This window comes from Pongo abelii, chromosome 1 (assembly GCF_028885655.2).
Source record: "Pongo abelii isolate AG06213 chromosome 1, NHGRI_mPonAbe1-v2.0_pri, whole genome shotgun sequence".
In the NCBI taxonomy this organism is placed as follows: Eukaryota; Metazoa; Chordata; class Mammalia; order Primates; family Hominidae; genus Pongo; species Pongo abelii.
In genome coordinates, this window is record NC_071985.2 from 157,228,802 (window position 1) to 157,251,600 (window position 22,799).

At 40.4% G+C, this 22,799-nt stretch overlaps 2 protein-coding genes and 3 non-coding genes across 10 annotated transcripts in view; all 5 read right to left on the bottom strand.

Moving 5' to 3' along the window:
• The window catches only part of MSH4 (mutS homolog 4), a 125,802-nt gene extending 115,035 nt beyond the window's left edge, over positions 1-10,767 (bottom strand). For all 4 annotated transcript variants that reach the window (XM_054532989.1, XM_024245413.2, XM_054532988.1 and 1 more), the window contains exons 1-2: positions 8,779-10,767; positions 2,071-2,253 (exon numbers count right to left, since the gene is read on the bottom strand). In XM_054532989.1, the coding sequence (XP_054388964.1) occupies positions 2,071-2,253; positions 8,779-9,025 (430 nt within the window). In that variant the 5' untranslated portion in view covers positions 9,026-10,767. The remainder of the gene's footprint in view (positions 1-2,070; positions 2,254-8,778) is intronic.
• A 128-nt stretch (positions 10,768-10,895) lies between these two features.
• On the bottom strand, positions 10,896-19,955 carry RABGGTB (Rab geranylgeranyltransferase subunit beta). 3 transcript variants are annotated; one of them, XM_009248871.4, is made up of 9 exons: positions 19,867-19,955; positions 18,537-18,644; positions 16,785-16,982; positions 16,077-16,182; positions 14,682-14,734; positions 14,444-14,554; positions 13,711-13,836; positions 11,745-11,894; positions 10,896-11,469 (listed from the first exon to the last, which is right to left on the bottom strand). In XM_009248871.4, exons 1-9 carry the CDS (start codon positions 19,867-19,869, stop codon positions 11,329-11,331), a joined length of 996 nt encoding a protein of 331 aa, XP_009247146.2. In that variant the 5' UTR covers positions 19,870-19,955; the 3' UTR covers positions 10,896-11,328. The 3 variants fall into 3 exon arrangements, with proteins under 3 accessions (XP_009247146.2, XP_009247149.2, XP_024101200.2); XM_009248874.4 differs by lacking the exon at positions 19,867-19,955 and adding an exon at positions 19,223-19,572 and having other exon boundaries at positions 11,138-11,469; XM_024245432.3 differs by lacking the exon at positions 16,785-16,982 and having other exon boundaries at positions 11,138-11,469; positions 19,867-19,947.
• LOC112131357 (small nucleolar RNA SNORD45) lies at positions 16,593-16,664 on the bottom strand. The gene has a single exon (XR_002913445.1). It is a non-coding gene; the product is annotated as a small nucleolar RNA SNORD45 (small nucleolar RNA).
• Positions 18,166-18,249, bottom strand: LOC112131352 (small nucleolar RNA SNORD45). Its single transcript, XR_002913444.2, has one exon. It is a non-coding gene; the product is annotated as a small nucleolar RNA SNORD45 (small nucleolar RNA).
• Positions 18,991-19,068, bottom strand: LOC112131359 (small nucleolar RNA SNORD45). The gene has a single exon (XR_002913446.1). It is a non-coding gene; the product is annotated as a small nucleolar RNA SNORD45 (small nucleolar RNA).
• Positions 19,956-22,799: the final 2,844 nt, after the last annotated feature.

The following is a 22,799-nucleotide window of genomic DNA, read 5'->3' on the forward strand; positions in this document are numbered from 1 at the left end:
ACAATATTAAATGTTGAAGTGGACTCTTACACATTGTTAATAAGAGCATACCATAATAATCAATAAATTAACCAATAAAATTTATTATGATAATGATTATTGGCTAATTTAATAATAATCTTATGATTATTATCATTATTATTAAATTAGCCAATAATCATAATAAATTTTAGAAGTTAGTAATGATGAGGATAGAGTAAGATTGGCTTTCCTCATACACTATTGATGGAATTAAAAATTAGTCCAGTTCTCAGAAGAAATTTGTCAATATACCTGAGATTCTTAAAAAATGGTAATTTTGGCCAGGCGTGGTGGCTCACAACTGTAATCCTAGCACTTTGGGAGGCTGAGGTGGGAGGATCACTTGTGGCTAGGAGTTCGAGACCAGCCTGGCCAACATGGTGAAACCCCATCTCTACTAAAAAAACAAAAATTAGCCGAGCATGGTGATGCACGCCTGTAATCCCAGCTACTTGGGAGGCCGAGGCAGGAGAATCACTTGAACCCAGGAAGTGGATGTTGCAGTGAGCCGAGATGGCACCACTGCACTCCAGCCTGGGCAATAGAACGAGGCTTCATCTCAAAAACAAAAAAACAAAAAATGGTAATTAAAAAAAATTAAAAAGGTAATTTCCCTAATTTCCCTATGTTTCAGTAATTTGACTTCTAAGGGTGTGTTTTAAGGAAATAATAAGAGACTCAGAAAAAAGCTTTATGCATTAGGATGCTCATTATTATGTTATTTACAACAGAGAGATAACAGCATAAATGTATTTTTAGAACCTTAGAGATGTCTTTTATATGTCTATTGAATTTCCATTGGAACTTGGTATTTATTTTCTATTTAAAAATAAAAAGATCAGGGCCGGGCATGGTGGCTCACACCTGTAATCCCAGCACTTTAGGAGGCCAAGGTGGGCGGATCACGAGGTTAGGAGTTCAAGACCAGCCTGGCCAGTATGGTAAAACCCTGTCTCTACTAAAAATACAAAATTAGCCAGGCATGGTGGTGCATGCCTGTAATCTCAGCTACTCGGGAGGCTGAGGCAGGAAAATTGCTTGAATCCGGAAGGCAGAGGTTGCAGTGAGCCAAATTGCGCTACTGCATTCCAGCCTGGGCAACAGAGCAAGGCTCCATCTCAAACAAATAAAAATAAAAATAAAAGTAAATAAAAAGGTCAGCCAGGCACAGTGGCTCATGCCTGTAACCCCAGCACTTTGGGAGGCCAAGGTGGGTGGATCATGAGGTCAGGAGTTCAAGACCAGCCTGGCCAGTATGGTGAAACCCCATCTCTACTAAAAATACAAAAATTAGCCGGGCGTGGTGGCAAGCACCTGTAGTCCCAGCTACTCAGGAGGCTGAGGCAGAAGAATCACTTGAACCCGGGAGGCAGACGTTGCAGTGAGCCGAGATCACGCCACTGCACTCCAGCCTGGGCGACACAGCGAGATTCTGTCTCAAAAACTTAAAAAAAAAAAAAAATTGGAAAGTCATATTCTACTACAGAGCTAAAACTGACTTCTGTAGATCTAATATAAACTTAACTACCATTTATAGATTGGTAGAACTACTTTAAAAAATAATTTGTCATTATCTTGTAAATATATGCATTTACATAACATACCCTATAACCAAGAAATTCTGTTGTATATACCTTAGAAAACTGTTATACATGAAAACCTATTTTATCTATCTACTCTTCAAGAAAATCTCATAGATTTAGATAAAAATTAAAATTTAAGTATAAAAAAACCACTCACTAGTAATATCAGGGTCAACTTTTAGATTTAAATGATATCATGTATAAGAGGGAGAGGTTTCTCTTTCTTGTGTGTTTTTTGTCAGAATGGTTAAAATAATGTAGACTTGCATTTATTAACAAACAATTTCAGAAACTATGTTGCCTTATTAATCTAGACTCAAATTATGGATAGAGGTAAACTAATGTATTTATTTTTCATTCATATCAGTTATAGATAAATTCAAATGAACTTAATAACCGTAATTTATAATTTATAAAACTTTTAAGTTTCAAAAGATCATCTAGGTTAATCTTCCACTTATTTTACCTGAATATCCCATTTGTGGTGTCCAGCTCTTATAACCTGATCTCTGAGGATTTCCAGTAGACAATGGAGTTTTAAGTGTTTGAGGATAATTAGTATCTCGTGCAGAAGATGAGCTTGCACCAAAAGTAAAATTTGATGCAACTGTGTTTTCTGCATAAGCTCTTTTGTTTCCAAAGTATGAACCTAAATTTGAAAAATTAAGTCAATTCTTAAAGATTTGAATTATGCAATGATGTATTAGTCATTATAATTTATACGATGTTCACTTTCCTTTTTTTTCTTTTTTTCTTTTTTCTTTTTTTTTTTTGAGACAGAGTCTTGCTCTTGTCGCCCAGGCTGCAGTGTAGTGGCATGATCTCAGCTCACTACAACCTCCACCTCCCAAGTTCAAGCGATCCTCCTGCCTCAGCCTCCCGAGTGGCTGGGATTACAGGCACCTGCCACCACGCCAGATGAACTTTTGTATTTTTAGTAGAGATGGGGTTTCACCATGTTGGCTGAGCTGGTCTCGAATTCCTGACCTCATGATCTGCCTGCCTCTGCCTGCCTCGGCCTCCCAAAATGCTGGGATTAGAGGCCTGAGTCACCACACCCAACCGCTATGTTCACTTTCTATAAAACTTCATGTGAAAATGATTTTTAAAAATAAACAGATTATAACAAAATTAATGACATTGATAAATATACAAAAATATGCTAATATAGCTTTTGCCTCTACAAGTTCACTGCAACTACTCTGGCTAAAATCATAAATTACCCTTTAATCTTCAAATATACCAGATGTGTTGCTAAGGTATGAATATCTGTCCCCTCCAAAACTTACATTGAAATTTAATCCCCAGTGAAGTGTGGCAGGACAGAGGTGGGGCCTTTAAGAGGTGATGGGGCATGAGGGCTCTGCCTTCATGAATGAATTAATCCATTCATGATTTAACAGATTAATGGGTTATCAAGAGAGTAGGACTGGCGGCTTTATAAGAAGAGGATGAGAGACCTGAGCTACCATGCTCAGCTCCCTCTCCATGTAATGCCCTGTACCACTACAGGACTCTACAGAGACTCCACCAGTATAAAGATTCTCACTAAATGTGCCTCCTTTGACCTTGGATTTCCCAGCCTCCAGACTTCCAAGAAATATGTTTTCTTTCTTTATAAATCACCCAGTTTCAAGTATTCTGTTAAAAGCAACAGAAAACAGGCTAAGACATATGTTTCATTTGTATAATAATTATTAGACCTCTTTTAACCTTCTTCTGTTAATTTCTTCATTGAATTTCTCTCCCCTATGCAAATGGCATTTTAGACTCAATTGGCTTCAGTTCCTTATTTAGGTACTTATCTACTGATGTAAGATATTACCTATTTTACAGGATTGTCATAAAATTTTTAAATAATGTACATAAACAACCTAGCATAGCCTCTTGGCACATAGAAGTTCTAAAAAAAATTAAAAATGTTTGGGCTCTGTTCTCCTATTCTCTTTGATTTCCACAACTCTCTATGTTGAATTCTCTTTAAACCACTTTTAGTTTCCTTTGCCATCTCCTTTTTCCTCTGCCTCTTAACTGTTGGCCTCCAGGGCTTCATACTTTTAAGCTTTCCCTCACAAATCAACATTATACATCTCCAGGCATCTCATCTCTCCTCTTTGTTTCTATTAACATCTATTTTCTGACAACTCTCAAGCCTTCGTATATAGCTGTAACTACTCTCTTAAACTGTAAACCAGGGGTTGCTAAACTTTTAATTTTTCCTTTTTGTCTGTATGTGAGACTCTCGTTCTGTAGCTTAGGCTGGAATTCAGTGGTGTGATCTTGGCTAAATGCAGCCTTGAACTCCTGGGCTCAAGCAATCCTCCTACCTCACCCTCCCGAGTAGCTGGGACTATAGGCTCATGCCACCATGCCAGGCTACTTTTTTGTATTTTTGTAGAGATGGGGTTTTGCCATGTTGCCCAGGCTGGTCTCAAACTCCTGGGCTCAAGTGATCTTCCCATCTCAGCCTCCCAAAATGCTGAGATTATAATCAGGAGCCACTGTGCCCAGTCTATTTTACTCTTATAAAGACAAGGTCTCTCTTTGTCGCCCAGACTGGAGTGCAGTAGTGTGATCACAGCTCACTGCAGCCTCAAGCTCATGGGCTCAGGTAACCTCCTGCTTCAGCCTCTTGAGTAACTATGGACTATAGGTGCACCTCACCACACACAGCTAATTTTTTTTTTTTATAGAGACAGGGTCTTGCTATGTTGCCCAGGCTGATCTCAAACTCCTGGCCTCAAGCAGTCCTCCCACTTCAGCCTCCCAAAGCACTGAGATTACAAGCATGAGCCACCATGCCGCAGCATGATTTTTTTTTTTTTTTTTTTTTTTGAGATGGAGTTTCACTCTTGTTGCCCAGGCTAGAGTGCAATGGCGCAATCTCAGCTCACTGCAGCCTCTGCCTCCCAGGTTCAAGCAATTCTCCTGCCTCAGCCTCCCAAGCAGCTGGCATTATAGGCATGCCCACCACACCTGGCTATTTTTTTTTTTGTATTTTTAATAGAGACAGGGTTTTGTCATGTTGGCCAGGCTGGTCTCGAACTCCTAGCCTCAGGTGATCTGCCCACCTCGGCCTCCCAAAGTGCTGGGATTATAGGCATGAGCCACCATGCCCAGCCCATAAACTTTTAAATAAAGGACCAGATGGCAAATATTTTAGGCTTTTGTGGGCCATATAATCACTGTCACAATTACTCAGTTCTGACACTATCATAGAAAAGCAGTCATAGATAATACATAAATAAATGAGAATGGCTATGTTTCAATTAAAAATGGATTTATTTCTACATACTGAATTCTAAATTTCACATAATTTTAATATCACAAAATATTCTTTTGATTCTTTAATCCTTCAAAAATGCAAAAACCATTCTCAGCTCTATACCTGCATTGTTCAATAAAGCAGCATATGTATTTAACTAAATCAAAATTAAATACGATTTAAATTCTGTTCCTCAGTCACACTAGCAACATTTTCAAATGCTCAAAAGTCACATATGGCTACTAGTTACCATATCGGACAACAGAAGTATGAAACGTTTCTATTATCACAGAATATTCTATCAGACAATGTAGCTCTAGGTCACTATATCTATCTCTTGGGCATAAACCTTTAGGTATCTTCCCAGCGTTCCAAATGTCCAAAAGTGAACTCTATCTTTCCCTCAAAATTAATTCTTTATTACCAGTATGGTCAATTGTACCATCTTGTCCCTTGTCACTCAAGTCATAAGCTTAGGAGACATTCTCAATTCCTCCTTCATCAACCCTAACACTCAGTGACTGAGTGCTAGAATTCTTTTTTTTTTAACATCACTAAAATTTAAATCTCTCTCTACTCCTCCCAGCCCATTTTAAGCCTGTATCTTCTTCGGTCCTTGTGCAAGTCTCCTACTTCTTCTTCTCCTTGCTTCCAGTATTACACCTCTCTAGTCTATTCTTCGAATCATCACCAATAATCTTTCTGAAAAACAAATCTGATCAGTGTCTCTCTTTCTTACAATTCCCATGTGTCTCCCCATACTCACCATAGGGTAAAATATAACTTCATTATATGGGTTCCAGCAGGAATCAATGATATACTCAAACTGGGATAATTTGATAAAGAGAATATTTACCAAGGTGTGGACACGGTGTAGGGGTGTTATCATAAAGAAGTGTGTAGAACCAGCATAAAATGTTCCATTAGCATTCCTAGGCTTTAGGGAGCTAAGGAAGAGGGTGGTTGCCAGAAACTGGAGATGGGGAAACTGGAGATGGAGTGGGCTGTTCCTTGTTCTCAGACTACTTTTAGACTATATACCCTTTCTTGAAACTCATTCACTTGTCTTAATTGTCCTCCTACTTCCTTGACCTCTATTTTGCTATATAATCTTCATATTCTCTGCTCTGGTCCCAACATACTGGTAACTTTCAAATCCATATTTCCCTCAAGTTTCTCTCTTCTTAGCCCTAGTTTCCTATATTCAATTATCTTAATATAAATATATGGATATCCCACAGGCTTTTCACACTCAGCATGTCCATAACAGAGCTCATCATCTTCCCTCTAAAGTTGCTTTGCCTACAAAATTCCCAGAATCAGAAAATACCACTACCGTCTATCTATCCAGTCATCAAAACCAGAGACCTGGTGTTGAACATGGGGGGTCTCTTGGCAAAATTTGTCTCCCAGATCTAATTCTCACAACTATATCTACATCCAAGTTTATCTACCTAGATCACTCTCCTGCTCTAGCCAAGCAAAATTATTTGCAGTTTTACATGATTCTTCTGTGCCTTTGCACGTGTTTTTCTCAAGAATGCGCTCCAGCTTCTCTCCTCTTTCCCTTTGGCTGGCATTCTTCTTCCTTATTCTTCAAGACCAGTTCAAGGTGCACTTACTCTGTGAAATGTCTTTTCCCACTTTTGTCCCCATACTTTAATTATAAATATCTCAAAAATTATAAATACCTCAAATACAGTTATCTCTTAAATGTGTATTTGTTAAGTCTGTCTTCTCTACTGAACCTTAAGTTCCTTGAGAGCGCAGATTATTATCCCCAGCTGCTAACATAATTTGGACCTTTGTTCACCTATTTGGGCCTTGGTTCTATCTGTAAAACAGGAACAAAAAAAAAAATCTACTCTGCAGAATTATTGTGAGAGGATTAAAGATACCATGTGCCTAGTAAGAAGCCAGAACAAAGTAGGTGCATATAAATTAGTGAATGTTATCATTACTGATAAAATAAGTGGGTGACAAAGCATCTGATGAAGAGAGGGATTAGACTGACAATGTGAACATTCATGTTGCTTTAGAGGAACTGCAAGTAGCTCAGTTTTGTTAGAAAGCAGGGTAAATATTAAATGATGGGGGATAAATCTGTAAAGATTAGAAACCGATCCCAGTTGCTTTGGCTATACTTCTAGAGAGTTTGATCTTTTACCTGCAGATACAGGTCTACTGATTTAAGTGGCAAGGGACATGATAAGATCATTTTCCACATAACTCTGGTGGTACAGTAAGTAAGCTAGAAGGATGGAAGAACACTGCAGAGTTTGAGGACTAGGTGCAGTGGCTCACGCCTGTAATCCCAGCATTTTGGGAGGCTGAGGCAGGAGGATCGCTTGAGCCTAGAAGTTTGAGACCAGCCTGGGCAACATAGGAAGACACTGTCTCTACAAAAAAATTTTAAAAATTAGCCATCTGTAGGGGCACATGCCTTGGTCCCAGCTACTGGGGAGGCTGAGGTGGGAGGATCGCTTGAGCCCAGGAATTTGAGGCTGCAGTGAGTCATGATCATGCCACTGCACTCCAGCCTGGGCAACAGAGCAAGACTCTGTCTCAAAAAAAAAAAAAAGTACAGAGAGGAATTTAATTAATCATATAGTGAGTCTGAGGTATCCGTTAGTCCATCAATAAAAACTTCAGAAGACAGTCTGAAAGAAGTCTGGAGTGTAAATGAGATCTGAACTGTGGAGATATTCACATCTAGGTAGAAGTGGCCTAGGAAAAAAAGCTTTAATGACATGCCCATAATTTGGGAACAAAGGTGAGCATAGCAATTCTCTGGGAGGTAGCAGAAAAACAGGGGCAAGTGGAATCAAGGAAGCCAAATTAAAAGAGTTTAAGAGAAGACCAGTCAAGAACATTAAACATAGGCCAGGCAGCAGTGGCTCATGCCTGTAATCCCAATGCTTGGGCAGACCAAGGCAGGAGGAGCACTTGAGACCAGGAGTTTGAGACCAGCCTGGGCAACATAGCTAGACTCTGTTTCTAAAAATAAAGAAATTAAGAACATTAAATACAGCAGAAAGGTCACATGAGATGAACTGAAAAATGGCCATTGGATTTGGTATTTGTTACTTTACCATTGTGTTGCAATCGTGTGTGAAAAATGGTGATGCTTTGTCATGAATAGAGACTAACAAAATAATAAATGATTTGAAGGACACGCATCTTTTTTGTTTGAGTCAGCGTCTCACTGTGTCACCCAGGCTGAAATGCAGTGGCACAATCTCAGCTCACGGCAGCCTCGACCTCCCGGACTCGCCATCCTCCCCCCTCAGCCTCCTGAGTAGCTGGGACCACAGTCACGCGCCACCACACCCAGATAATTTTTGTATTTTTAGTAGAGATAGGGGATGGGGGTGAGAGGTTCACCATGTTGGCCAGGCTGGTGTGGAACTCCCGGCCTCAAGTGATCCGCCCACGTTGGCTTCCCAAAGTGCTGGGATTACAGGCGTCAGCCACCGCCCAGCCCACATCTTTTAATACAAAACATACTATTTTCCTGAATTAGATGAAATGTTCAATTTAATCTATTTTATTCCACCTTAGCAGGATTTGGAGAATTAAATTCAGCAGCCAAAGATCAGCTCACCACTTCTATCAGCAAACTCACGCACAAACTGTCATTTGTCAGACACTGTGAGGGACGTTATATGGGATACTTCAGCCTTCCTCAGAACTGAGCCACCCACAATCAAGGTCTTGCAATAGAACCAATTTGAAAAGTCAAGGCTTCTAATCACCCAGACTCACCAAATTCCCAGGGCACTCAGATCTCACGCCCCAACCAAACCACAACTGAACTTCACTGTGGTAACCACCACCCAGTGCCCCCGAGCCTCCATGAACTGCCGGCCTCTAGCCTCAAGGAGACTCCTCCACCCAACCACTCCTTGCCTTGAGCTGGCCGGGAGTTTGGCGCGGGGCAGGGACGGCTGCTGCTGCTGCTGCTGCTCCGGTCGCCCGCGGCTCCTGACGTGCCGGGAGGGGTGGATGCAGAGACCACCTGGACTGAAGGGCAGCTCTGTGGAGTCTCCTGGAGTCCGAAATTGTAGCGGGGACCCTGAGGTGAGCGGGTTTCTCCCGACGACGGGGAAACCGCCGGGGCCGAAGGCGAGGTTGATGAGATCTCAGGCCTCAGCATCCTCCCAAACCTTCCCTGACCCGAGAAGTATGAGGTTGCTGAGCGACCCCTCCAGGGCCCAACTACAGAAGCTGCGCTGCTGAAAAAGGCGGGAGAACTGCGCGCCGACGCACTAAGCTGCACTGCGCAGGCGCACGCAACCTCAGCTTTTCACATGGATTCACGTGCTTCAGGTCTATGACCCTGCTTCCAGCCATTCCCAAACCCATCACTTTCCACATGAACCTCACTGGAACCTCCTCAGCCTGCAGGCATCAGACTGACCAGAACTCTGCAAGGCCCATCAATTACCACCCAATTTGTTAGCCCCATTATTCTCACAGCACCCAGTCTCCTTTATTGCAAATGTTACATGCATTTCCCACACGTCCAAGCACACTAGATCATCTTTACACCCAGTGCCTTTGACACAATGAGAACATGTAATGCTCACATAGTATAACCCACCTAAGGTTGATCTTGTGACCAAATACAGGAAAGACCCAGTTATATTATCACAAGATAGTATGCACATGGCTGTGTGTATAGCAGAGTAGGAAACAGGGAAAGACTGACTGGTAAGATCTCTCAGTTAACAATTCCCCATCTACCAATTTCTAGTACTGTGGTTTCTAACATATAAATCAGTTAATGGCACACTAGAAGTTCAAACTCCAGCTTTGCAATGGTGACCTTTAGAAAATTCCTTAAATAAGGCCAATAGTACCAACTTACCAGAGATCCATGGATTAAACATGACGAAATTATCTGGACACTGCCATATAGAAGCTATTAGAAGACATTAATTTACACCACTACTGAAATCCTGCCACTGTTGACTATCTCAATAAACCAGTTATGCACAGCGGTTTACCCATACGCAGTGACAACAGTCCTTAAGAACATCTCTGTTCTTGGAATGATTATTGCACAGGGCATTCCAAACATACTTGAGAAAAATCTCAATTTCCATCAGAAAACCTTATTTTCAGATCAGGCACGATGGCTCCTGCCTGTAATCCCAGTACTTTGGAAGACTGAGGCCAGAGGATTACTTCACCTCTGGAGACCGGCCTGGGGAACAGTGCCTGTCCCCAAAATTAAGAAATCAGCTGGGCATAGTGGGCATGGTAGCAGGTACCTGTAGTCCCTGGTACTCAGGAGGCTGAGGTGGAAGGACTGCTTGAGCCCAGAAGTTTAAGGTTACAGTGAGCTGTGATTACACTACTACGCCCCAGCCTGGGGAAGAAAGAAAGACCCTGTCTCTAAAAAGTAAAATTTAAAAATACAGAATACCTCACTTTCACCAAAACTGTAAACCCCTAGAGTGATTGTACTCATTTTAGGCCACACGTGGTGGCTCACGCCTGTAATCCCAGCACTTTGGGAGGCCGAGGTGGGTGGATCACGACGTCAGGAGTTGGAGACCAGCCTGACCAGCATGGTGAAACCCCGTCTGTACTAAAGTAACAAAAAAATTAGCCGGGCATAGTGGTGTGCGGCTGTAGTCCCAGCTACTCGGGAGGCTGCGGCAGAATTGCTTGAACCCGGCAGGTGGAGGTTGCAGTAAGCTGAGATCGTGCTGCTGCACTCCAGCCTGGGCGACAGAGATTCTATCACAAAAAAATAAAAAAGAGTGACTGTACCCATTTTAGCTTTTTAAGAAAAAGATAGGTGCAAAAAAATACTGTGGCGACCATCAACTTACCCGTTAGTGTTTCTGTATTTGAAGACAACCCCTTCTTTGGGTAATTCTGATATATAAAATGCTAAAAAAAAAAAAAAAAAAAAAAGTACAGTCCGAATCACAACCCCATTTTAAGATGGTAGATTGCCATTTAACCTAAGTCTGTGACCAATTCAGAATAACCATATTCAAACCTATCAATCATTTCCAAATTTCAACAGCCATTTATTTTGTGCATCATTTAATTCATGTATGGGTTCTATCCACTTTCATCAGTTAACATTCTTGTTGACAAACCACTTTACATCAACTTGCTATAGAACACATGAAAGGTATACATGGGGGAAAAATAAAGTAGAAACCTAGAGTTCTTTTATGTTAGCTCAGTTACTGAACATAACAGACACAGAAGCATACACAAAGAACTGCAGTCAGAATAACAGGACTTCAGAATAAAAAGCAGAAAATAAAATACTGGTCTTTATTTTACAATATGTATAATTATATAATTTATTAAAATTAATTTAACACAATATACAAAATATTAACAGTAGTCATTTTTAGATTCAATAAGCACTTCAAATACAGAAATGTTAAAATGGCAAAACTATACTATGCAACTTTCACTTCAATGAATCTAGCTCACTAGCTCAGGCTGAACATTCACTCTCTGAAGCACTTCTTCAGGCATGCAAAAGACAGGATTAACAGGTTTAATCTGTTCTTCTCCCAAAAGTGACAATCCAGCAATTCCAAATAAGGTATGAAAAGGATCCACCTATTTAAAAAAGAATTTATATACAGATTACAAAATGAAAACTTCTTCAACTTCAAATTATGAATACCTGACCTTTACCATATACTAATTTTGTTAGCAACAAGCGACAAGAAATTTCTGTAAGATTGTTCTATATCCTTCATACATTCTACAATAAATAGAAAAAAAAACTGCTTTCAAAGCGACACTCGGAATGCCACCCTGGAAATCCATGGAACCATGAAGTAATGCAACACTGACATAATTTATAGAAATATGTCAGAAATATTACTTGCCATATCTCCTGGCCTGTCTGCAAATCCCCCCGTTTCTTCATCTTGACATGCTAAGATGAAATTACGCAGTTTCTCTCTATCAATCCAATGAAGTCTTCCAATTATCTTTAGGGAAGCCAGGACCCACCATGAATAGCATACATCTGGTAACTAGGAGGGAAAAAAGTTGCCACAATTTCATTCTCTTTTATTTCCCTGATTTTAAGAACAATTTAAAAGTGGGTTAAGTCTCACTCTTAGGTAATCTGATGTTCAAAAGTGTCAAACCATGTGGAGGGACGAAATCCAGGGATATACTGACATGCAGGGTATGAAATACTTGCTTAGAATGAAAGATAATCAATTAATGGCTAAGAAGAGACCAAACTCCAATTCATAGGTAACCATGCTAAATACCTCAGTACTCACTGATACGCATGCATCTACCTTGTTTCTATCTGCAATGAATGCCTAACTCAGCCCCTTAACCAAGAAGCTAGTAGTATAATCATGAAATCCATGGGTATAGTTCTGTTTTTCTACAAGCACTGTCCAGGTGGGTACACACCTGCTTAAAATCAACTAAACCCTTGCTCTTCAAAATATGGTGACAGAAGTCTATAAAGAAGAAAATCCCACCCAAGGCTGATCTCATTTTAATGAGATCCCTGAATAACTCATAGACTCATTAGAAGCTGCCCTAGATTATGTGCAAGTGCAGGCCCCGGTGCTCCTCACGGCCACCCATTTTTCTGTTGACAGTTCCTCAGGCTTTTTATTTCACTCTATTGTAGACAGCTACTGTGGGTGTTTCTCTACCCATTGTTATTCAGAAATACTAAGGTTTAAAAATAAAAACACAGGCCGAGCACGGTGGCTCACGCCTGTAATCCCAGCACTTTGGGAGGTTGAGGTGGGTAGATCACCTGAGGTCAGGAGTTCGAGACGAGCCTGACGAATATGGTGATACCCTATCTCTACTAAAAATACAAAATAAGACAGGCATGGTGGTGTATGCCTGTAATCCCAGCTACTGTACCACCACGTCCCATTCAGAGGGCAGGGGCACAGCAAGCTACAATCCTTGAGTCAAATCTAGACTATAGTGTAGGAATAGTTTTTACATTTATAAATCATTTAAAAATAGTCCTGGGTCAGGCGCGGTGGCTCACGCCTATAATCCCAGCACTTTGGGAGGTTGATGCAGGCAGATCACGAGGTCAGGAGTTTGAGACCAGCCTGGCCAATATGGTGAAACCCCGTCTCTAATAAAAATACAAAAATTAGCCGTGCACCTGTAGTCCCAGCTACTTGGGAGGCTGAGGCAGGAGAACTGCTTGAACCTGGGAGGCGGAGGTTGCAGTGAATCAAGATGGCGTCACTGCACTCCAGCCTGGGAAACAGAGCAAGATTCCATCTCAAAAAAAAAAAAAAAAAAAAGTTCTGACATATGAAATACGAGTATATCCGTCCATAATAACTGTAATTGGAACACAGCCATACTCATTCATTTCTTACCACTTATGGCTGCACTTGCTCTACAGGACAATTACATAGTTGCAAATGAGTATTCACTATTTGTCCCTTACAGACCTGATAGAGACCTATCATGTGGAGGAAAATTTAATAATAATCCTCTCTCCAAACCAAATTATCTGGGTATTCCTTAAACAAGAAGATTGCAAACAAAAATTCTGTAGTCTAATTTTTAAAAAATCCAATTTGCCAAAATCAACTGTCCTTAAACATGGAGATTCCTGTACAAGACTGTCAGGAAATGGACATCAGGATCAATGAGTATTTCAACTCATGGGGGTCTACTTTTGTCAAGGGGAGTCTTTTAGTAGGACACATTACTGAAAATTTGCAACAGGGAAAGGTAATAAATAAGCTCATGGCCAATTTACAATATAGAAACAGGCAAGACAAAGCAGCAGCATTCACTCAAGGTTCTAAAGCTAGCAGAATATGGCTTATCAAACAATACCTTCTCCGGCCTTCCATTGAGCCCGCCTGAGGGTAACTGTCGTTCACAAAGCCACCAGCCAAGTAAATCAGAATTTACTTGATGCAACTGACTTGTAATAGCCAGAAATCCTGTGCAACAATAGATCTAAAATTACAGACATAAAGTATATGTGTATAATAATTTCTTGACATTAAAAGTGATAAACACTCAAATTATTAAAACACCACTTTATATCTTAAGTTTTTCTTCTTGATCTGACACTTAAAATTCCAAACATGTATTAATACTACATATCTGAAAAAATCCAAGCATACTATTACTAGTATGCAATTCTGCACTGAAATATTATTGACAAAATTTCTTCATGGTTAGTATTTCACAGCCATCCATTCACATATTCAGTGTTCTCTGGCACAAGAAAAGAGGTTCATCATTTATCTTAGGAAAGAAAGAAAAATGTGTTTTTTTTTTAATCTGTATGGTTAGTGAAAAATTAATGGAAAACAAATGTGTTTTGGTGCTTATGAACCCACTTATGTTTGCTTAGGTCAGAGGAATCCACTGACAGAGAAAGGTATATAGTATATAAAGCAAAGTAATGATAGCAATTAAGCAATTCTTATGTAAGATGCCCTATTACAGTCAAATTAACTTTATGTGTATTTGACAAACACTGAAATAACCCATTTTCCTATTCTACTACACTTGCTTCCAAAATGACAATACATTTTCATCTGTGTTCATAAATTACCTGCCCAGCATGGGATTCAGAACCTGGTCTGCAACCAAACCCACCGTCAAAGTTCATACAGGATAAAACAAATTCGATTGCCTTTTCCACATTAATAGCATCAAGCTTCCTCTACAAACAGAAAAAAAAAAATGCCTGTTAAATTCCAGAGTATTCAGCAGATCAGACTCAAAAAAAAAAAAAAAATTCCAGAGTATTCACGAACTTTAATCATTTCAATCAAATATTCAAAGCTTACCAACAAAGCCAAAGTTGCCACCGCACAAAAAGAGAATCTTGTGTCAATTTCTCCTACAATAAAAAGAGATCAAATCAAGGCAGGTGTTACCAAATCATACATAAGTCATCTGAAAACAAACACTGCACAACTACCACTTTAAATTAAGTTCAAGCTTAACTTTTACTTTAGGGTAGTCAGGAGGAAAGCTAAATCTGAAGTGCCTTTACTTCCCAAGAAAATTCCTTTGTCAAAAATAACAGCAAATTGACCACGCACAGTAGCTCTTGCCTATAATTCCAACACTTTGGGAGGCTGAGGTGGGAGAATCACTGGAGCCTAGGAGTTTGAGACTAGCCTAGGCAACATAGTGGGACCCCATCTCTACAAAAAACTTTTCAAAAAAATTAGGTGGGGCTGGGCACTGTGGCTCAGGCCTGAAATCCCAGCACTTTTGGTGGCTGAAGGAGGAGGATCACATGAGGCCAGGGGACCCCATCTCTATTAAAAATACAAAAACCAGCCAGTGTTGTGGTGCATGCCTCAGCTACTCTGTAAGCTGAGGCAGGAGAATTGCTTGAGATTGGGAGGTGGAGGTTGCAGTGAGCCAAGATTGCACCCCTGCACTCCAGCCTGGGCAACAGAGCTCTCCAGCCCCAGCAACTGTCTCCCAAAATAAATAAATAAACAAACAAATAAATAGCTGCCTGTGATGGTATGAACCTATATAGTCCCAGCTACTCAGGAGGCTGTGGCCTGAGGATCATGAGCATGGACTATCAAGGTTGCAGTTGGCAGTGATTGCACCAGTGCACTCCAGCCTGGACAGAGCCAAGACCCTGCCACAAAAAAGTAACAGCAAATTATCTTAAGCTGCTTAAAGAAAGCCCAGAAAGAGAAGAAAACTAAAGAGAAGAAAACTAATTAAACCAAAAGTATTAGTCAATTTCTAATAATGCAAATAAATTTATAAAAGTAGAATTTTCACATCCCATGAAGCAGCTGGTCTCTCTGGCCTGCACTGTGTTCATCCCTAAAGCAGAGATTATCTACGTTTATCAAATAAAATTCTATTCCCTCCCTCCACTCAAATATTCAGTAAGTTTGTAAAGTTTTTTTTTAATATTTTTCCCTTTCCAGCAAGTAGTTTTTAAAAAACTTTACAAAGTCACCAAATATTGGGGAAAAAAATTCCACCTACCTTATCTTTTAGACTGGCCCCCTCTGTTCCAGTGCTCCTGTATGCTGATATAACTACCACAGTGCATGCTGGAAGTTCCAGCAGACCACTAACTCCAGTTAGACCAGCTGCTTAGTGGGACCTGAAAAGATGAAAAACTTATAAACTGGTTACTAGCAAAACCAGTACATTTTATTATTGGTATTTTGGGTAGAATGGACTAAATCTGACATTACCCCAAATATCTCCAGCAAAAGAACCATCTTCTTTCTGTAGACCTTTAACATATTCCACAACTTTATTTACGTCGATAACATTAATACTGTCATACAGCGTAAGAATCTGCAATAAAGACAAGTATTAGGTAAATGCCCCTTTCAGGTTTATTCTAATGATCTTATGCTCAACTCTTTTAAAGATGTCAAGCACATCCTTTTTTCTCTGTGTATAACCTTTTCTCAAATATGCAGACTCTCCTGTTATTGAATAAAATTACAGATATTATCAAGAAAACCCAAATCTTTAAAGTATAATTTTCTACATATAAATTTTAACTTGGCATTCCAAGATACTCACATACTAACTCGCAAGTATACTAACTCACATACACACAAAGTCCTATCTTCCCATCTCAGCACCCAGTACCGGAAAGACTTTAAACCACCAGGTAGTTCACTAATATCAAAATCAAATAGCTCCATTTAGCTATTTTACAGTATTTACACATACTGAAGATAAAAATTTTACCCTCCAAGGTCTCAGTGTAATTTTAGAACTCACATCAACTTTGGATTCAGCTAATACATGCCATTACATCATTGACCTTGTAGGACAGGTTCACTTGTAACAAAACTTTTTGACCAAATCCTGATACAGTTTCAATTTCCAATTCTGAAGTAAGAGAACATACTATCAAGATCGTTGCAATTTTAATTAGTATTTACCTGGACAGCACTAAGAGTGTATAAAAGATGAGGATCATGTCCGATACTAGCACTTATTCCACCACATTCATGTTGGCAAGACTTAATAAATGCCAGAATCTCTTCTCTATTCATGCGATGAAGTTGTCCCATGAGATCCATTACTGTTAGACCCCAATAGATGCCACTCATTCTCAAATACTCAGACATACAGTATTCCTAAAATAATACATAATTTCTTAAATGTGTCATTTTGAACTGGTAACAAGTTATAAAGAGATTAAACACAAAGGTAACTCATTAGCCATGCTGCTATTTTTACCTCTCCTGACCTTAATAGCACTAATCAGTAGTGAGTTTAAAATCTGTGCTGCTCAATGTTAGAAGCCATCTTCAGACACAACTATTATCAGAAAAAAACAATTATCTGAGAAGCACAGGATTAGTTCATCTATGGCTGACAATACAAACAAGGCTTTAGTTTCTCCCATGAGCCAGAGACAGAAAAACATCTACCTTTTTCATCAGTGAAGTTCAGGGAGAGTATTTCTTTCCGAGTACCTATACCATATTTATCAGACATCTATTTTAATGTGGACTCCGTACAAAACCTATTATCTATTAGTACATTATAACTACATGAAAAATCAAAATGCCCTAAACATGCCAAAGATGTTTAAGCCCAGATAAAACAGTGGCTAATCAATGATACATGAAAATTAGTATTAGGATTCCAGAAACAAATTTTTCCCACACTCAACAATGCATTATATTTTAAGAAGTTTTGTGGCTGGGTGGTGGATCCTGCCTGTAATCCCAGCACTTTGGGAAGCTGGGGCAGGCAGATCACTTGAGGTCAGGAGTTTGAGACCACTCTGGCCAACATAGCAAAACTCCGTCTCTACCAAAAATACAGAAACTAGCTGGGCGTGGTGGAACGCGCCTGTAATCCCAGCTATTCAGGTGGCTCACTTAAACCCAGGAGATGGAGGCTGCAGTGAGACCAGATCGCACCGCTGTCCTCCAGTCTGGGCAACAAAGTGAGGTTATATCTCCCAAAAGGAAAAAAATAAGTTTTTTAACAGGTGGTGCATCTTAGTTTGCTACTAACCCAAATTCAGGGCATAAAGATAGATAGCAGATAAAGGCAGAAACGAGTCCAGCCCCATCCATATGGCCTTAACTCCATGATTGCTACTAGAGTATTTTCAAGGTTATGGGAACCTAACACTTAAGTAAAAAATTAATACATACCATATATCCCACAAATCGGTAGATTAAGACAATTGAGTTTGGATACTACAGGGAAAAACATTTACTCTTAACTAAGTTGTTTACTACTTTTTGCTAAGATTGTCCCAGAGTTTTCCTCGAAATTTAAAAATTTAAGGTAAAACTTTTCAAGGTCTCAGAGTAATTCTAGAGCTAAAGTGTTATTACACATCATCAATAGATTCAGATAATACATGCCGACACATCATTGACCTTGAAAGTATTATCCCTAACTACAAAAAGGGAAACCCGTTTTGTACCTCAAACCCTCATCTACTTTGTCTGGCAAGCCCTCTCAGTACAGGTAAAAACTACGATTCTAATAAGCCCACAACCTCAGACGTCCAAAGCACACTTAACTGAAGTTCAAAGGCACAGCACATCCTCAGTTCTCTGCATGGAGCTGGATGCCGTTTTAAGACATAAAATATATTGTCTCACTGCTTATGACTGTCACAGTTCTTTAAAATAAACTTTCCAACATAAAAAAATTATACATACATAATCATCTTTTTTTGAGCCATAGGATGCGATATAATCTGCATGTTTCTCCAATAAGAGAGTGTCTGGTGCATCTGACTTGATAATAACATCCTTCTGTGGAGTGCCCTTTCAAAAAAAAAAAGCGGTAATCTCATCAATGTTTACCTTTACAATGTTCTGCCCCACAGCATAGATTCAAAATACATCTCAATTTTCACTTGATTTCATCTTGTAATAGGAAAACGTTCCATTTAAAAATTGTAACTAACTAGGGAGGCTGAGGTAGAAGACAGCTTGAGCCAGGGAAATTAGGGCTGCAGTCAACTGAGGTTGTGCCACTGCACTCCATCCTGGGCGATGGGAGACCGACTCAAAAACAAAACCAAAAAAAAAAAAACAACAACAAATTGTATCCAACAAAAAAGAACTTAAATCATTCAAGCTCCGTCTTAGTCACGATTCAGGTAATTTTCAGGTCTCAGAGTAATTCTAGAGCTAAAGTAGTAAAATCAACTTTAGATTCAGAATACATGCCAACTCATCATTGACCCAAAAAATTACCACCAGCATTTCTTGTTGCTCACTTTCATTCAAAAAGGTAAGTAAAAAATAAACACCATGGAATATCAAAGCTTATCATTTCAGGACAACTTACGGTTTACATGTGGCAGAAAGCATATTTAAAAAAAAAAAATCTAACTAACCCTTAACTTGCAAGCGAATTCTTGCTTAATCAAATGCAGGTTTCAAAGCACCTTCTAAGTACCCCAAAAGTTGTTGAAATGTATTAAATAAGCAGTTCCTTTAGCTCCATCTTCTCCATCTTTAATCCGAGTCTCTGTATTTGTAGAAGTCCCCATATGATACGGCTCTAGTTCTTTTCGTATCTATATCTTCCTCATTGAGAGTACACTGCAGTCACTATAACAGGTCATGAAGATTACCGGAAGTGATTAAGTACCGAATTTTCCTCTGATCCCATTAAAAATCTTAAAGCGAGACCACATCACTAACGATTTTAAAGAAATCTTTGACACCCCCACCTCCAAAAAAAAAAAAAAAAAAAAAGCCACCAATCAGCCGCAGCTTTTTAGAGGCGTTAAGATATCGGGCTGCTCAACTCTAACAGGCCCTCCGTTACAGAAGGCCTGGATAAAATTAGAAGCGGCATTGCCCGCGAGGTCTGCGGAAAACGCTGAGTAATATTTCACACTCAGCCTTCCAAGGCCTGTGTCTTAACCATTCTCCAGCACCACGAAACCAATCCTAAGGTGACCAGTATGCTTAACCCTACCCTACCCTGTCTGCTACCAACCCACCCGGATAGCAGCGCTAAACTCACACTTACCATGTCTAACAGGGAAAAGAGAGACCAAGGTCAGTTCCTCGGTAGACTTAGGAGCCGGGCGCCTGCGCAGATGCGCCTCTCAGGCCCCCATCGCGTTCCGATATAGCTGACCACACTTTCGCCTGCAAGGCAGAGCAGTTCCACGGCTGTCGTAGGACCCCACTGATCGCTCATAGGTGTCCTCACTGCCTGAGTCCGAAGTCCTGCTACCATATTCTTGTCCCATAGTCACTCCGATTTGTCTAGAAACAGTTTTAAGTAATATTTAAATATCTGAGTTGCTTTTAAGAAATCATTTGTTCTAGCTGAACGCGGTGGCTCACGCCTGTAATCCCAGCTCTTTGGGAAGCCGGACAGCAGGATTGCTTGAGCCTAGGAGTGTAACCACCCAATATTGGGGTTCACTTTGCCTGCTGCTGACCGAGAGCCCATTTATCAAGACAGGGGACTTGCAATGGAGAAAGAGTAATTCATGCAGAGCCGGCTGTGCAGGAGACCGGAGTTTTAGTCTTACTCGAAGAGTCTCCCCAAGCAGTATTCAGAGTTTTTAAAGATAATTTGGTGATTATGGGCTTGGGAAGTAGGGAGTGCTGATGGGTCAGGTTGGAGATGGACTCATAGTGGGTAGACGTGAGTTTTTCGTGCTGTTTTCTGTTCCTGGGTAGGATGGCAGAACTGGTTGAGCCAAATTACCCATCTGGGTGGTTTCAGATGATCCATGGAGAGCAGGATCTGCAAAATATCTCAAGAACTTATCTTAGATTTTACAATAGTGATGTTATCCCCAGGAGCAATTTGGGAAGGTTCAGACACTTGGAGCGAGAGGCTGCATGACCTCTAAACTGTAATTTCTAATCTTGTAGCTAATCTGTTAGCTCTGCAAAGGCAGACTAGTCCCCAGGCAAGAGAGCAGTCTTTTTGGGAAAAGGATATTATCAATTTTGTTTCAGAGTCAAACCATGAACTGAATTCCTTCCTAAGTTGGTTCAGCCTAGGCTCAGGAATGAATAAGGACAGCTTAAAAGTTAGAAGCGGCTGGTGGCTCACGCCTGTAATCCCAGCACTTTGGGAGGCCAAGGCGGGTGGATCACGAGGCCGGGGAATCGAGACCATCCTGGCTAACACGGTGAAACCCCGTCTCTACTACAAATACAAAAAATTAGAGGGGCTGGTGGCAGGCACCTGTAGTCCCATCTACTCCCCAGGTTGAGGCAGTAGAATGGCCTAAACCCGGGAGGCGGAGCTTGCAGTAAGAACAGATCAGGCCACTGCACTCCAGCCTGGGCGACAGAGCCAGACTAGTCTCAAAAAAAAAAAAAAAAGTTAGAAGCAAGATGGAGTCGGTTAGGTCTGATTTCTTTCACTGCCATAATTTCCTCAGTTATAATTTTGCAAAGGCGGTTCCAGGAGATCCAGACCAGCCTGGGTAATGTTGCAAGACCCCCATCTCTACAAATAATAAAAATATGAGCCAGACGTGGTTGCCCAAACCTGTGGTTTCAGCTAATGCGGAGGCTGAGGTGAGAGAATTACTTGAGCTGTGGGGCAAGGGGTGGAGGCTACAGTGAGCAGTGATAATGCCACTGCACTGCAGGGTGTGAGACAGAACGAGACCATGTCTCAAAAAAAAAAAAAAAAATCATTTGTTCTTGAGGCCTTTTACACTCTGAAAATCCGAAATGGCTGCTAATTAGTAGAGTGCCTGCTTACACGTAGTAAGTGTTCAATGAATACTTTTAAAATGCATATTAATGAAATGTTCACATTTCCTTCATTTCCTTCCTGTTTGCCTTGTCTATCTCAAGGTCCAGCCCTATACCCGACCCCGCTCCTCGCCACACACACACAGGCCACCCTCACCACCACCACCACCACCACCACAAACACTTATTCAGAGAGTGCTAATAGTAAAAATATTGGAAGTTACTTTTTTTAAAAATTATACTGTAAGTTCCAGGGTACATGTGTACAACGCACAGGTTTGTTACATGGGTATACATGTGCCAGGTTAGATTGCTGCACCCATTAACTCATCATTTACATTAGGTATTTCTCCTAATGCTATCCTTCCCCACTCCCCCCACCCCATGACAGGCGCCAGTGTGTGATATTCCCCGCCCTGTGTCCAGGTGTTCTCATTCTTCAATTCCCACCTATGAGTGAGAATATGCTGTGTTTGGTTTTCTGACCTTGTGATACTTTGCTCAGAATGATGGTTTCCAGCTTCATCCATAACCCTACAAAGGACATGAACTCATCTTTTTTTATGGCTGCATGGTATTCCATGGTGTATATGTGCCACATTTTCTTAATCCACTCTATCATTGATGGACGTTTGAGTTGCATCCAAGTCTTTGCTATTGTGAATAGTGCTGCAATAAACTTACGTGTGCATGTGTCTTTATAGTAGCATGATTTATAATCTTTGGGTATATACCCTGTAATGGGATCACTGGGTCAAATGCTATTCTAGTTCTAGATCCTTGAGGAATCACCACACTGTCTTCCACAGTAGTTGAACTACTTTACACTCCCACCAACAATATAAAAGTGTTCCTATTTCTCCACATCCTATCCAGCATCTGTTGTTTCCTGACTTTTTAATGATCGCCATTCTAACTGGTGTAAGATGGTATCTCATTGTGGTTTTGATGTGCATTTCTCTAATGACCAGTGATGATGAGCATTTTCTCACGTGTCTGTTGGCTGCAGAAACGTCTTCTTGTGAGAAGTGTCTGTACATATACTTTGCCCAATTTTTGATGGGATTTTTTTTTCTTGTAAATTTGTTTAAGTTCTTTGTAGATTCTGGATATTAGCCCTTTGTCGGATGGGTAGATTGCAAAAATTGTCTCCCATTCTATAGGTTGCCTGTTCACTCTGATGGTAGTTTCTTTTGCTGTGCAGAAGCTCTTTAGTTTAATTAGATCCCA

What these genes read in the sequence shown, in the direction of transcription:
- RABGGTB (XM_009248871.4), bottom strand. An exon ending in ACACTCTTAGTGCTGTCCAG is followed by an intron (nt 16,183 to 16,784) that starts GTAAATACTAAT and finishes TCTTTATTGCAG; the next exon opens with ATTCTTACGCTGTATGACAG. An exon ending in CTGAATCCCATGCTGGGCAG is followed by an intron (nt 13,837 to 14,443) that starts GTAATTTATGAA and finishes CTGTAATTTTAG; the next exon opens with ATCTATTGTTGCACAGGATT.